The sequence below is a fragment of the Bufo bufo genome, chromosome 5 (genome assembly GCF_905171765.1).
Source record: "Bufo bufo chromosome 5, aBufBuf1.1, whole genome shotgun sequence".
In the NCBI taxonomy this organism is placed as follows: Eukaryota; Metazoa; Chordata; class Amphibia; order Anura; family Bufonidae; genus Bufo; species Bufo bufo.
This window is the reverse complement of record NC_053393.1, coordinates 177,400,398-177,417,046: the sequence shown is the minus strand read 5'-3', so window position 1 is coordinate 177,417,046 and position 16,649 is coordinate 177,400,398. Positions and strand designations below refer to the sequence as shown.

At 46.2% G+C, this 16,649-nt stretch overlaps 1 protein-coding gene across 1 annotated transcript in view; it reads right to left on the bottom strand.

The window, feature by feature from the left end:
- The window catches only part of CIDEA (cell death inducing DFFA like effector a), a 51,265-nt gene extending 37,219 nt beyond the window's left edge, over window positions 1-14,046 (bottom strand). Inside the window, exon 1 of the mRNA XM_040433256.1 lies at window positions 13,939-14,046. Coding sequence (XP_040289190.1) covers window positions 13,939-13,985 — 47 coding nt within the window. The 5' untranslated portion in view covers window positions 13,986-14,046. The remainder of the gene's footprint in view (window positions 1-13,938) is intronic.
- Between the last annotated feature and the right edge of the window lie 2,603 nt (window positions 14,047-16,649).

The window sequence follows — 16,649 nt, the reverse complement described above, 5'->3', positions numbered from 1 at the left end:
CCTACTACCAATTAAGCATATTAGGTGATGTGCATCTCTGTAATGAGAAGGGGTGTGGTCTAATGACATCAACACCCTATATTAGGTGTGCAGAATTATTAGGCAACTTCCTTTCCTTTGGCAAAATGGGTCAAAAGAAGGACTTGACAGGCTCAGAAAAGTCAAAAATAGTGAGATATCTTGCAGAGGGATGCAGCACTCTTAAAATTGCAAAGCTTCTGAAGCGTGATCATTGAACAATCAAGCGTTTCATTCAAAATAGTCAACAGGGTCGCAAGAAGCGTGTGGAAAAACCAAGGCGCAAAATAACTGCCCATGAACTGAGAAAAGTCAAGCGTGCAGCTGCCAAGATGCCACTTGCCACCAGTTTGCCCATATTTCAGAGCTGCAACATCACTGGAGTGCCCAAAAGCACAAGGTGTGCAATACTCAGAGACATGGCCAAGGTAAGAAAGGCTGAAAGACGACCACCACTGAACAAGACACACAAGCTGAAACGTCAAGACTGGGCCAAGAAATATCTCAAGACTGATTTTTCTAAGGTTTTATGGACTGATGAAATGAGAGTGAGTCTTGATGGGCCAGATGGATGGGCCCGTGGCTGGATTGGTAAAGGGCAGAGAGCTCCAGTCCGACTCAGACGCCAGCAAGGTGGAGGTGGAGTACTGGTTTGGGCTGGTATCATCAAAGATGAGCTTGTGGGGCCTTTTCGGGTTGAGGATGGAGTCAAGCTCAACTCCCAGTCCTACTGCCAGTTTCTGGAAGACACCTTCTTCAAGCAGTGGTACAGGAAGAAGTCTGCATCCTTCAAGAAAAACATGATTTTCATGCAGGACAATGCTCCATCACACGCGTCCAAGTACTCCACAGCGTGGCTGGCAAGAAAGGGTATAATAGAAGAAAATCTAATGACATGGCCTCCTTGTTCACCTGATCTGAACCCCATTGAGAACCTGTGGTCCATCATCAAATGTGAGATTTACAAGGAGGGAAAACAGTACACCTCTCTGAACAGTGTCTGGGAGGCTGTGGTTGCTGCTGCACGCAATGTTGATGGTGAACAGATCAAAACACTGACAGAATCCATGGATGGCAGGCTTTTGAGTGTCCTTGCAAAGAAAGGTGGCTATATTGGTCACTGATTTGTTTTTGTTTTTGAATGTCAGAAATGTATATTTGTGAATGTTGAGATGTTATATTGGTTTCACTGATAAAAATAAATAATTGAAATGGGTATATATTTGTTTTTTGTTAAGTTGCCTAATAATTATGCACATTAATAGTCACCTGCACACACAGATATCCCCCTAAAATAGCTAAAACTAAAAATAAACTAAAAACTACTTCCAAAAATATTCAGCTTTGATATTAATGAGTTTTTTGGGTTCATTGAGAACATGGTTGTTGTTCAATAATAAAATTAATCCTCAAAAATACAACTTGCCTAATAATTCTGCACTCCCTGTATATATATATATATATATATATATATAGTGAGACGGTTGCAAGTACTCTTCTGCTATGATTTCATCGAGCAGTTTTGAGGGGGGGGGGGGTGACACTCGCCCCGAGAGAAATTTTACCTAGAGACTGCACTGATCTCTGTGTCCAGAGAGGGGAGACTTCTGTCCCAGTCCCGCAGGAGGTGAAGAAGCCTTGAATGGTACTGGGCCCACTCCACCCCTGGAATAGTGGCTGTCATGAGACCCGGTACCGACACGGCCTCTCTTATGGTGACTGACTGAGACGAGTGAAGCTGAACTCTTGATCTGATTAGTAAAGCTTTTTGCAGGGGTAGCAGGCACTTCTGGGAACTGGAGTCAAAAATCATTCCTAGGAAACTGCATCTCTGGCTTGGGAATAAACTGGATTTTTCTAGGTTTATCTCCCATCCCAGCTTATCAAGAACTTCCCTCAACCAGGCAATCTGACCCTGAAGAATCTGACCTGACCAGGCCACCAGCAGAAAATTGTCTAGGTATGGTATAATGATGATCTCCTTCTCCCTGACGTGGGCCATCATTTCAGAAACAATATTTGTGAAAACCTTGGAGCTTGAGCGAGGCCGAAGGGTAATGCCCGGAATTGAAGATGCAGAATCTCTCTCTCTAACTAATCTGTTAACCTCAGAAACCTCTGGTGGCTGGGATGAATGTGGACATGACAGTACGCATCCCTCAGGTCTACTGTGGCCATGAAGCAATCCAGGAAGAGATTGTTCACTGCTGACTTGATGGACGAAATCTCTTGTACTGCAGAAATTGGTTCAAACACTTCAAGTTTATTATAGTCCGAAATGAGCCATTTGGCTTCTTGACCAGAAAAAGAGTTGAATAAAACACCTCTGTCAATTCCTGCTCTGGGACTCTTACCAACACCCTTTTTTCTATCAGGGAAAAAACCTCTGAGATGATGGCAGATTGTTTTGCGGGATCTGAACGGTAATCTGTAATTACAAATCTCCCTACTGGAAAACTCTGAAAATTTCATTTTAGGCCCTCCCCTATCACAGAATTTATCCAAGGGCTGTTGGAGATCTTCTGCCACTGAGGTGCACAAAGAGACAGACGACCCCCAATAGGTGCTCTTGCGTCATCGGGACTACTTTTTTGTAGCATCTGACCCGGAAAAAAGAAATCCCTTACTCTTCTTACCTGGACCTGCAAATTGTTTTGCTCTTTCTTTCCCCTTAAAGACTCCCTTATTAAATCTGGGACAGAAAGACTTTCTGGGTGCCTGCCTAACAGAGGGAAAGCCCTTCTTTTTGTCCGAGGCCTTTTCCAGTAAATCATCAAGGACAGGCCCAAACAAAAAACTCTCCTTGACAAGGGATAGCACAAAGTTTTGCCTTGGAACTAGCATCCCCATTCCGGGCTTTCAACCAAATTGCCCGCCGGGCAGAGTTGGATAGGGCGGAATCTTTAGCGGAAAATCTTAAAGTATCCGCAGAAGCATCATCTAAGAAATACAAGGCATTATTTATAGTACGGAAGGTAGGAAGTAGGTACCCCCTTTAATGTGAGCCTCTAACGCCCCCATCCACACCTTCAGGGACCTGGCAACAGACGTAGCAGCAATAGCAGGTTTAAAAGCCGCCGCAGAGGCTTCCCAATTTTTCTTTAAATAAACCTCTGCCCTCCTGTCCATTGGGTCCTTGAGCAAACCCATATCATCAAAGGGGAGTGCGGCTTTCTTGGACATTTTCGCTACCAGGGCATCAAGTTATGGGCGCCTATCTCAGGGAGCAGACAATTCCTCATCAAACGGATACTTCCGCTTCACCGAAGAAGGGACAAAAAACCTCCTATCCGGTCTTTTCCATTCTCTGGCAATCACTTCCTGAATGTTCTTATGCACATCAAACACCTTTCTCTTCTTGGGAGCTAAACCTTCAAACAGAGTCCTGGACTGAATGCTGTGGCTTCTGATCAACCAACCCCATAGTAGCCCTAACCGCCTTTACTACAGAGTTCGTGTTCTCCACATGAAATAGTGGTCTCCCTGCGGCCTTGTCCTCAGAAGACTCGTCTGATGACCCCCACTTTCCTTCTTCCAGACCAGAAAGTATATCACTGTCACTGGAGGGGGAGTCTTTAGCAGCAGAAGTACTGGTGCGGTGCTTTATCAAACCGCTAACAGACTCTCTGACCTCTTCATGGATCACCTGTTTAATGCTGCCCATAAAAGACAGAGCTTCCTCCTCCATTAACTTGCTGATACACCCCTGACATAGGGGTTTTGCCCGGGCAGAAGGAAGTTTCATCTTACACACACCACATCCCCTTTCCTTTACTTTGGGGGTATTCCTAGAAGACTCCTTTGAAACCTCAGCAACAAGAAATGACCCCATAAGCATTAAAATAAATATTTCATGCTGGGGTATAACCCCTCTTATCCCATCGTAGTACCGATGTATCATTGGTGGTCTCATTGGGTTCAACGCGCTAAGCCTGCTCCATGTATCATACAGCCAACACCAGCCTGAATGGAGGAACAGCCACGTTTTTCCACCCAGCATGGCAGTGAGCCAGCTGGGCTTTTCACCTCGGCACGCGCTAGCCGCCATCCCGGCCCTTCCGGTCAGCTTTCTCCTAGCGCCACAACCCAGAAGTAAAGGCTGAACAAACCAGCAGATCATCACGCGGGCCAGCGGCCGAACATGCGAACACGGACGGAGAGGTTCGCAGGAGGCCAGGAAGGTCAAGACCCTCTCAGGAACCGGGAAGGAGGACGGAAGGGGTAAGGGGTAAGGATAGAGAAGGGAGACCAGACTTCCGCAGCAGCTCCCAGAAAAGACTTACACCGCACGGGGTAACCCTCCACACACTATTACAATAGCCGGGGATGTGCGGGTGTCAGACCCCCGCAGATCAGATATTGATGACCTATTCTGATGATAGGTCATCGGTATTAATGGCTGGACAACCCCTTTAACATGAGGTTCGAGTGTTCCACAGAAGGATTTTCGAAATTGTAACTCAGGCATATACCACTATTTGGGTTTACATATGAATATATTGCCTGTAGGCTCCCATGTACGACACACAGTATATTTTTTATTGAATACCTCAGCATAGTAGTCTACTAGGCTATGCTATACAGAAAAATGAAGTTAACCATTAGTCTACATGGCGACACATTACATTTTGCAGTTGTGATGAGACAATCGCAAAAAATCCAGATCTAATGGCTTTTGTGTCATGTGTCGCAAGTCGCATACTACTAACTCCATGGACTATGTAAATTGTGGGCAACACGCGACTCGCCAGCAACGTGGCTGTGGTATTATGCTAGGGCTACACAGAGACACTTGATCTAATGATGGTCAATGATGTCGCAGTTCAACACGCTACATGCTGCGCCTGCGATGCAACAGTCTCAACCAACCCAGACCTAATGGATTCTGTGTCGCAAGCAGCGTCGGGTGATTTTAATGTTAGTCGCAACTCACCTGCGTCTTCGCTGTTTTTACAGTCAAAATTACAGTTCTAAAAGTCATGCGACAGCAAATTGCAAACAAGTTGCACTTGTTTTTTTCAGGTTTTTTTTTATGCAGTTTTTGAAGCCAAAACCAGGAATGGATTCAAAAGAAGGGAGAAATAGTATCTGTCCTTAAAGGGATTCTGTCACCAGATTCAGGCTACTTTCACACTAGCGTTTCTGGGTCTGCTTGTGAGATCCGTTTCAGGGCTCTCACAAGCGGCCCAAAACGGATTAGTTCAGCCCCAATGCATTCTGAATAGATAAGGATCCGTTCAGAATGTATCAGTTTGGCTCCGTTCCGCCTCCATTCCGCTCTGGAGGCGGACACAAAAACGCTGCTTGTCTGACGAAACTGAGCCAAACGGATCCGTCCTGACTTACAATGTAAGTCAATGGGGATGGATCCGTTTTTACTGACACAATATGGTGCAATTGAAAACGGATCCGCCTCCCATTGACTTTCAATGTAAGTCAAAACAGATTTTTTTGTTTTTTTTGTTCATGGTAATGCAAACGGATCTGTACTGAACGGATACAAGCGTTTGCATTATAGATGCGGATCCGTCTGTGCAGATACCAGAGGGATCCGCACCTAAACGCAGGTGTGAAAGTAGCCCTAACCCTATTAAGCTAGCTGTCAGTAGCGATGTGCTAATGTCAGCTAAACCTAACTAGCCTATTCCTACTTTTATCTATGCCCCCGTTACGCCAGAAATCTAACTTTTATAATATGCTAATTAGCCTCTAGGAGCAGGGGGGGGGTGTTGTTCCTGCTCCTAGAGGCTCCGTTCTCCCACCTTTGTCGCCTCCCTCCAAGTCCTGATTAACCAGGCCAGGGAGCGCTCGCATCTGTCTGCCAGCCCTGTGCTCTGGTGACATCTCGCGCCGTTCAGCATTCGGCACAGGCTCGGTGAGGGAAAGACGCTCGCAGGCTGCCAGCGCCGAAAGCTGAACGGCGCGAGATTTCACCAGCGCACAGGGCTGGCAGGGCCACAGGTTGAGCATGCCTGGTGTAGAGAAAGTTAATACAAGGCACTTACTAATGTATTGTGATTGTCCATGTTGCCTCCTTTGCTGGCTGGATTAGTTTTTCCATAACATTATACACTGCTCGCTTCCATGGTTATGACCACCCTGCAATCCATCAGCAGTGGTCGTGCTTGCACAATATAGGAAAAAGCACCAGCCTATGTGCGCTCCCAAGGTCCCGGCCACCAGAGAGGCTGACCTCTCTGGTTTTTACTATAGTGTGCAAGCAAGACCACCACTGATGGATTGCAGGGTGGTCTGTAAGCATGTAAACCAGCAGTGTATAATGTGATGGAAAAATGAATCCAGCCAGCAAAGGAGGCAATATGGACAATCACAATACATTAGTAAGTGCCTTGTATGAACTTTCTCTACATGATAAATGCCACTTACTGAAGTGAGACAACCTCTTTAATAATTCCTCAGTCTTTATTATCAACACTGATTTTGGCTTTAACCGCCTCCGGACCGCCTAACGCAGGATCGCGTTCCGGAGGCGGCAGCGCTGCGCAGAGTCACGCATATACGCGTCATCTCGCGAGACGCGAGATTTCGCTCAAAGCCGGCCCGCGCATGCGCATCGCGGGCCGGCAAAAGTTAGAGGACAAGTTCGTCACCAGCCTGCCAGCCACGATCATTGGCTGGCAGGTTGGCGATTTTCAAAAAAACGAATCACAAGCCAGATAACACATCATATTAGTAAATATGACGTGTTAAATGGCTTGTCTGCTCCTCTGCTGGTCCTTTTCGTCGGTTGGTTCCAGCAGAGGAGCAGAGATCACTGAGTACCCACCAACACTACACCTTAGCCCCAGATCACCCCCATCACCCGAATTAACCCCTTGATCGCCCCTGTCAATCACCTAGTGAAAGGAAAAAAGATCAGTGTAAACTGTCACTTTTTTTTTTCACTGGTATTGACTGTTAGGTTTTAGGATAGTTTAGGCCCCTTGGTTAGGTAGTTTAGCGATTGTTTAGCGCCCAGCCCACCGCAGTCACTTATTCGCTGTTTAGCGTATCGCTAATCAGCATTTGTACTTTTATAGTATCTGTAAGTGATCAAAACTGATCACAGTCAGATCTATAATTGTATTAGTGTCACCTTAGTTTGCCCTCCACCCAAAACGCAGTGTTTGCCCGATCAGGCCTGATCGGTCGCCCACACGTGCGTTCACCCACACCCGCCCCACCGCAGTGACAAAAAAAACATATTTTTTTGATCACAGCACAATCACTTTCCAAGCGCTGCGGCGATAAAAAAATCAGTTTTGATATTTTTTATCAACCGCAGCGGCCTCCGGTACTTCGCTAGCCTCCCCTTTGTAAGACAGGTTTGCTTTTTTTCTTGGGTAGTCTCAGGGAATACCCCTAAATTTAGTAGTCCAAATGTCAAACAGGGGGTATTCTTCTGAAGAGGCTTACAGGATTCTGACCCAGTCGGATGAGGAATGGGAACCCTCATCTGACGAATCTAGCGGGTCAGAATATGAACCTGTAGAAAGCAGTGGCACTCTGACCCAAAGTTCGGACGAGGAGGTGGAGGTCCCTGATAGCACCAGGCGTACCCGGCCCCGTGTCGCTAGACCACAGGTTACGCAGGATCCGCTTCAAGAGCAGCAGAGTGGGCCTGGCGCTGTCGGATCACGTGGTGAGGCATACACCAGCAGCGCAGCCCTCCCTGGACCTAGTACCAGCACTGCCGTACAACATGGTGAAGTGGCGAGCACCAGAAGGGCAGTTGAAGCTGGTACGGTGGCACGTGCAGTAGTTACACCGTCGCAGCCACCGCACAGACAGGCCCGTAGAGCCCCTGAGGTGCTGGCAAATCCTGATTGGCAGTCACCAACTTCAGCCGCACCATTAGTTCCCCCTTTCACCGCCCAGTCTGGAGTTCGGGTTGAGACGGCTCAGATCGGTTCGGCCCTGGGATTTTTTGAGCTGTTCTTGACTGCGGAGCTCTTGGACTTAGTCGTGGCAGAGACAAACCGGTATGCCACACAATTTATATCCGCCAACCCGGGAAGCTATTATGCCCAGCCTTTCCAGTGGAAACCAGTCCAAGTTTCCGAAATTACATTTCTTCTGGGCCTTCTCCTCAACATGGGTCTAACCAAAAAGCATGAATTGCGGTCATATTGGTCCACGAACCCGATTCATCACATGCCGATGTTCTCTGCTGCTATGTCCAGGGCACAATTTGAGGCCATCCTGCGTTTCCTGCATTTTAGCGACAACACCACCTCCCGTCCCAGACGCCACCCAGCTTTTGACCGGCTCCACAAAATTCGGCCCCTCATAGACCACTTCAACCAGAAATTTGCAGATTTGTATACCCCAGAGCAAAACATCTGCGTAGACGAGTCCCTAATACATTTTACCAGGCGCCTTGGCTTCAAACAATACATCCCAAGCAAGCGTGCCCGGTATGGGGTCAAATTGTATAAGCTCTGTGAAAGGGCCACAGGCTATACCCACAAATTTCGGATCTATGAGGGAAAAGATCAGACCCTGGAGCCGGTCCGGTCGGTTGCCCTGACTACCTGGGGAGCAGTGGGAAGACAGTCTGGGACTTGGTGTCACCCTTATTTGGCAAGGGGTACCATCTTTATGTGGACAATTTCTACACAAGTGTGGCCCTCTTTAGGCATTTGTTTCCAGAACAGATTGGCGCCTGTGGCACCGCGCGAACTAGTCGCGTGGGCTTCCCCCAACGGCTCGATACCACCCGTCTTGCAAGGGGGGAGAGGGCTGCCCTCTGTAACGAAGAACTGCTCGCGGTGAAATGGAGAGACAAGCGTGACGTTTACATGCTCTCCTCCATTCACGCAGACACGACAATCCAAATTGAGCGAGCAACCCGTGTCATTGAAAAGCCCCTCTGTGTCCACGACTATAATTTGCTCATGGGAGGGGTGGACTTCAATGACCAGATGTTGTCTCCGTATTTAGTTTCCCGACGCACCAGACGCTGGTATAAGAAGGTGTCTGTATATTTAATTCAATTGGCTCTGTACAATAGTTTTGTTCTCTACAGTAAGGCTGGGAGAACAGGATCCTTCCTCAAATTTCAGGAAGAGATCATCGAGAACCTTCTGTATCCAGAAGGTTCCGTGGCCCCATCCACCAGTGTAGTTAGCCGTCTACACGAGCGACATTTCCCCAGTGTCGTTCGTGGTACCTCAACCCAACCGTCACCCCGAAAAAGATGTCGTGTCTGTAGCAGGAGTGGAATAAGGCGTGACACCCGCTATTTCTGTCCTGACTGTCCTGACGACCCTGCCCTATGCTTTGGAGAGTGTTTCCGGAAGTACCACACACAGGTACACTTAGCATAGGGATTGCATCTCACAGGACAGGCACACAGGGCTATTAGGGCCCTTACACTCACAGCTACTGCAAACCCCTCCTTTCACCTGGGATAAAGTGCATAATGTACTTCGCCACATCTTTGGGCGATTTGCGCTTTGCACATTGTCCCATGGGGAAGGAGAGGTTTGTCCTATAAAAAAGGTAAAAAAAATTAAAAAAAAATTAAAAAAAAGGTAAGCAAAAAAGTTAACTTCAGTTCAAAAAGTAAAAAAAAAGTTTATATGCTCTGTTCAAAAGTTATTATAAAGTTAATAAAATTTATTGCGTTGCGGCCTGGTTTTTTCTTTTTTTTTTACCTTCCAGGTGGACCAACCGATGAACCAGCTGCAGCACTGATGTGCATTCTGACAGAAGCATTGCGCTGCTGTCAGATTACACACAAGTCGGTGTATGCGGCGCTGCAAGACGAGATTTCTCCTCTGCAGTAAAAGATACGTTTGCCGAGGCATATGAGCTGAGGAGGTGGCGGTGTTCATATGCTTTGGCAAACACTTTGTGTGGCAAACCCAGCCACTGTATATTGTCATTCCTGTATGTACGATGTTATTGCATATGTGTATACCACTTTAAAGAACCAAGCGTATATATGTTTTGGGTAATATGGTTCAGGTGGGCTGTAACGTTCCTATGCTGACTGCATGAAAACTGCCAGCATTCATGCAATTGTATGTCGTTATGTGAGGGGACCCAGATAGCTAATTGTATTGTATTTGTGTATTCTGAGCGGCATTCACCTAATGATATGCCCTCAGACTGGAGCTATCTGGGATATGTTAATGTCTGTGTTTGCTGGGAGGGTGTGACATTGTGTCCCACATGTGTATTGGCAATGTCCCTTTGTCTTGAGAGATAATTGGATTACTCCTCGGGTGTCTCCAGGGCAGAGAGGAGGAAACCATGATGCACTGTGGGGATGTGTCGTAATATATTGATTGGTTGTATTTCAAAACCCTGTGGGCAGTACTATGTTTTTGGTTTGTGAATAAAAGAGGCTGTACGTGAAGTACAGTCAGTTCTTGCTTTACACTCAACATAGAGCCTCGTCTCATGTGTATGGGGATTGCTATACGCTGTATACTCCCCTGGCTATAACTCCTAGCTCTTGTAAGAGCTTGCTCCTGGTTCCTGTCTCTGGATTTAGGAGAGGTTCACCCACTGGAGCCTTGTCATAGGTCCAGGGTGGGTAGGAGACGGCGAGACCTCCACCAAGCTTCGGCGGTTCGTGGGGTCTGCAGTGCTGACGAGGTCAAGTGGAGTGCTTGGAGTCCTCTGGAAGCACTAGGAGCATCTATCGACGGAGGTACCCGGTCGGGGTGCTAGGCGTTCCGTTACAGTTCTTGGGAAGGAAGGATTGTATGCTGTACCGGCCTATTTGGATCATTGCCTGCTTTTCCTGTCTACCAGCGGAGACCTTGTGGATCGTGCTACCCCTCTGCTACACTTTGTATATATATAAAAAAAAAAAAAAATCCCGGCAATGATTTATTCATCCACATCGATTGATGTGAATGGATAAATCTGGTTTGCCAGGGCATACGAGCTAAGTGGGTATGGATGTTGGGCGGAGCTCCTATGTCCTGGCAGACGCCTTTCCCCTCCTTTTTCTTTTTTTGGCAGAGATTTTTTCATCCACATTGATCGATGAGAATGAAGAAATCTGTGCCGTTCATTTTTTTCTTTCAGCCCAAAGGCTGAACGGAAAAAAAAAATCTCATTACCCGTATGCTCAATATAAGGAGAATAGCAGAAACTCCTAATGCTGGCCATACATGTAATGATTGTGGAGACCCTCAAATGCCAGGGCAGTACAAACCCCACAAATAACACCATTTTGGAAAGAAGACACCCAAAGGTATTCGCTGAGGGGCATATTGAGTCCATGAAAGATTGAAATTTTTGTCTCAAGTTAGCGGAAAGGGAGACTTTGTGAGAAAAAAAACCCAAAAAATAAATTTCCGCTAACTTGTGCCAAAATTTTTTGTTTTCTATGAACTCGCCATGCCCCTCATTGAGTACCTTGGGGTGTCTTCTTTCCAAAATGGAGTCACATGGGGGGTATTTATACTGCCCTGGCTTTTTAGGGACCGTAAAGCGTGAGAAGAAGTCTGGGATCCAAATGTCTAAAAATGCCCTCCTAAAAGGAATTTGGGCACCTCTGCGCATCTAGGCTGCAAAAAAGTGTCACAAATGTGGTATCGCCGTACTGAGGAGAAGTTGGGGAATGTGTTTTGGGGTGTCATTTTACATATACCCATGCTGGGTGAGAGAAATATCTTGGCAAAAGACAACTTTTTCCATTTTTTTATACAAAGTTGGCATTTGACCAAGATATTTATCTCACCCAGCATGGGTATATGTAAAATGACACCCCAAAACACATTGCCCAACTTCTCCTGAGTACGGAGATACCAGATGTGTGACACTTTTTTGCAGCCTAGGTGGGCAAAGGGGCCCGCATTCCAAAGAGCACCTTTCGGATTTCACCGGCCATTTTTTACAGATTTTGATTTCAAACTACTTACCACACATTTGGGCCCCTAGAATGCCAGGGCAGTATAACTACCCCACAAGTGACCCCATTTTGGAAAGAAGACACCCCAAGGTATTCGCTGATGGGTATAGTGAGTTCATAGAAGTTTTTATTTTTTGTCACAAGTTAGTGGAATATGAGACTTTGTAAGAAAAAAAAAAAGAAAGAAAAATCATCATTTTCCACTAACTTGTGACAAAAAATAAAAAGTTCTATGAACTCACTATGCCTATCAGCGAATACCTTAGGGTGTCTTCTTTCCAAAATGGGGTCATTTGTGGGGTGTTTGTACTGTCTGGGCATTGTAGAACCTCAGGAAACATGACAGGTGCTCAGAAAGTCAGAGCTGCTTCAAAAAGCGGAAATTCACATTTTTGTACCATAGTTTGTAAACTTTTACCCAAACCATTTTTTTTTTACCCAAACATTTTTTTTTTATCAGACATGTAGAACAATAAATTTAGAGAAAAATTTATATATGGATGTCGTTTTTTTTGCAAAATTTTACAACTGAAAGTGAAAAATGTCATTTTTTTGCAAAAAAAATCGTTAAATTTCGATTAATAACAAAAAAAGTAAAAATGTCAGCAGCAATGAAATACCACCAAATGAAAGCTCTATTAGTGAGAAGAAAAGGAGGTAAAATTCATTTGGGTGGTAAGTTGCATGACCGAGCAATAAACGATGAAAGAAGTGTAGGTCAGAATTGTAAAAAGTGGCCTGGTCATTAAAGGGAGTCTGTCACCACATTTGAGCCTATTAGACAGATCCAATAGCGTTATATGTGCCACCCAGAAGTTTAAAACGGTACCTTTGTTGCATATACCGGAGTCTTGTTTCAGCCAAAAATGAACTTTGTAGGTTCTGTAAATGCGCCCTCTCAAGTGCCCAGGGCGGCGTCTCAATCTTCCGAGCCCAAGACCGGACCTCCCAAACGGCTCATAACCCCGCCCTCCGTGTGCCTCTGCCCGCCCGTTTACGCTCCTCCTCTCTCCTTTTCCACTGCGCCGCGGGAGAGAGGAGGATCTGTCTATTGGATCTGTCTAATAGGCTCAAATGTGGTGACAGACTCCCTTTAAGGGTGTTTAAGCTATAGGCGCTGAGGTGGTTAAAAATGACATTAAAAAAAAAAACTGAATTTGTTGCAGCACCCTTAGCCAAGGGTGCCAGGAGCGGGCCCCGGGGCAATCAGGTGATCGCTCTGGTGGCCACACGTTGAAAGGAGCGGTCTCTTATTAAGAAGACCTGTTTAATTGCAGGGGTGGACGTGCGCCTGCACCTTTCTCCCTATGGACCAAGCAATCCTGTCAGGCATGCCCATCCATAAGACAAGGGGCTGCATTTTTGCAGATATAGGGCTCATGCACACGACTCTTGGATGTTTTGCGGACTGTGCGCATTCTATATTTTGCAGAATGGAACCGTCCTATCCTTGTCCATAATGCGGACAATAGGACATGTTCTATTTTTTGGGGGAACAGCCATGTGGAGATACAGAAACAGAATGCACACCAAGTCACTTCCGTTTTTCTGTGGCCCCATTGAAGTGAATGGTTCTGCATACGGGTTGCAAAAGAACTGAACGGACATGGGGGAAAAAATAAAAATACATTGGTGTGCATGACGTTCCCCTTTTTAATTAGTGGAAGGAGGGGGTGCCATGACACCGCATAAGGCATGCTGACTGAATTTAGTATTTTAAGAATAAAACTAGTCTAATGTAAATTCTACATATACATGCTACAGGGTTCCTCCTACACAACCACCAGGGATGAAGGCATATAGGCTCAGGGGGGTAGAGTTCTCCCACAGGTCATACTAGATCATATACTGATGGCAGCTGTTTCTATGGATCAGTACAACTGGCACGATCCCGGTGGAGACCACACTCATAGCTAAGCCGCACCGATACCGCAATCAGTAAATGCCGGCTCCCTGCATCAGCCGCACAGAACCGCTCCTTCCAATGACGGACGCCTGAACCACGTCATAGCAAACGGCCGCTCCGTGCGATGGAGGAATCTCACCGTATGAGAGCCCTGGGAGACCAGGCGTATTCCAGTGCGCTCTGCATCCTCCAGCGGGCACGTCTGCTCCGACACTGCGGGTCTCGGGGAGGAGGCAATGGGGTTAACCTTTCCCCTACTTCCAGGGATGGAGACGCCGGATCTCCTCCCCCCGCCCAGCACCACACTGCACTCCTCCTGCTCTGCGTGTACAGATCACCTTGTGTACAGATGACGTAGTGTACAGATGACCTGGTATAGAATGACGTGTACAGATGACGTAGTGTACAGATCACCTGGTGTAGAATGACGTGTACAGATGACGTAGTGTACAGATCACCCGGTGTAGAATGACGTGTACAGATGACGTGTACTGATGACCTGGTGTAGAATGACGTGTACAGATGACGTGTACAGATGACCTGGTGTACAAGTCTACGTCATTCTACACTCACTACGTCATCTGTACAAGTCCACTAAGTCCTCTTTCACACGACCGTATGGCTTTATCAGTGATTTGCGGTCCGTTTTTTCACGGATCTGTTCTGATTTTTTGTTTCCGTTGTGTTTCCGTTTCCGTTCCGTTTTTCCGCATGGCATATACAGTATACAGTAATTACATAGAAAAAATTGGGCTGGGCATACTTTCAATAGATGATTCCACAAAAACGGAACGGATACGGAAGACATACAGATGCATTTCCGTATGTGTTCCGTTTTTCTTGCGGACTCGTTGACTTGAATGGAGCCATGGAACGTGATTTGCGGGCAATAATAGGACATGTTCTATCTTTCAACGTAACGGAAATACGGAAACGGAATGCATACGGAGTACATTGCGTTTTTTTCTGCAGAATCATTGAAATAAATGGTTCCGTATACGGAACGCAAAAAGTGGCCCGTAAACGAAAAACAAAAAACAACGGTCGTGTGAAAGAGGCCTAACAGCCATGCTGCATAAAACTAGGTATAGAAACTACTGGTTGCCCATAGCAACCAGTCATGTTACAGCGTTCATTTTCTAGGTATAGGAAAGCTCTAGTGTAACTGGTTGCTATGGACGTCGCACATCTCCTTATGCATGACAGAAATTCACAGTCCTTACATGCATTGAAATGTTTGCCCCTTTATGAGCGCGACCACACGTGACAGGTCCGCTGAGGATTAGGCCTCATGCACACAGCCGTAGTTTCAATCCGCATCCGTTTTCATTTTTTTTGCAGATTGGATGCATGGTTTGCAGACAAGGTTAAAAAAATAAATAAATGCAGCGTGCACTCGGCTGGGATCCATACTTTGCGTATCTGCGATTTGCGTACCGCAAAACACTTCCAGCCGTGTGCAAGAGGCCTCATCAGCAGATCTGTCAGAATTGGGCTACATGCACATGACCGTAGTTCTGGTCCGCATCCGAGCCGCAGTTTTTGCAGCTCGGATGCGGACCCATTCACATCAATGGGGACGCAAAAGATGCGGACAACACTCTGTGTGCTGTCCGCATCCGTTGCTCCGTTCCGTGGTCCGCAAAAAAAATATAACCTGTCCTATTCTTGTCCATTTTGCGGACAAGAATAGGCAATTATATTAATGGCTGTCCGTGCCGTTCCGCAAATTGCAGAACGCACACGGACGCCATCCGTGTTTTGCGGACCGCAAAAAACACACAACGGTCGTGTGCATGAGGCCTTGGTCTGGTTTTTGGAGCAGCAGTGGGTCCTTCCAGGTTTCAGCTTTTGTATTGCAAAGACTGAACACCACAGGTGAAACACAAGGGGACATGCACTCGACGGATTTACAGTGGAAAATTTTACCAGAAATCCGTCCGCGCCTTTTCTGTCTCCCATTCATTTCAATGGAAGGCAGCGCTGAGGATCAGTGGCTTATAGCTACCGGCCACGCCGAGAAAGGACATGGTGTTTGGTTGCTGTTTCGGCGAGGATTTTCATTCCAGGCCATTTTCAATAGAATTCTGGATGGGGATTCCGCACGTAAACTGTGTCAAGAATGGACAGGACGCTTCTGTTTTCTGCGGCACAGTTTCTAAAGCCGCATGCGGGGGAAAAAACGCTGTATGGATTAACACGCAGATTCCCTATTCAAGGCAGTGGGGAAGTTCTGCATGCGTTTTTGGCGAGGATTTTTGGTGCGGAATCAGCGCTAAAATCCTCGCCCAAAAAAATAATTTTCGTGTAGAAAAAACACAGTGTAAGGGCTCATGCACACAAACATATTTTCTTTCCGTGTCCTTTCCTTTTGCTGCAGACCGTATGCGGAACCATTAATTTCAATGGGTCCTCAAAAAAAAAAAGGAAGTTACTCCGTGTGCATTCCGTTTCCGTATGTCCGTTCCGCCAAAAAATTTAACATGTCCTATTATTGTCTGCATCACGGACAAGGATAGGACTGTTCTATTAGGGGCTGTTCCTTTCCGCAAAATACAGAATGCATACGGACATCATCCGTATTTTTAGCAGATCCGTTTTTTGCAGACTGCAAAATACAGTCATGTGCATGAGCCCTAATACAGTGGGATGCGAAAGTTTGGGCAACCTTAATCGTCATGATTTTCCTGTATAAATCGTTGGTTGTTACGATAAAAAATGTCAGTTAAATATATCATATAGGAGACACACACAGTGATATTTGAGAAGTGAAATGAAGTTTATTGGATTTACAGAAAGTGTGCTATAATTGTTTAAACTAAATTTGTCAGGTGCATAAATTTGGGCACC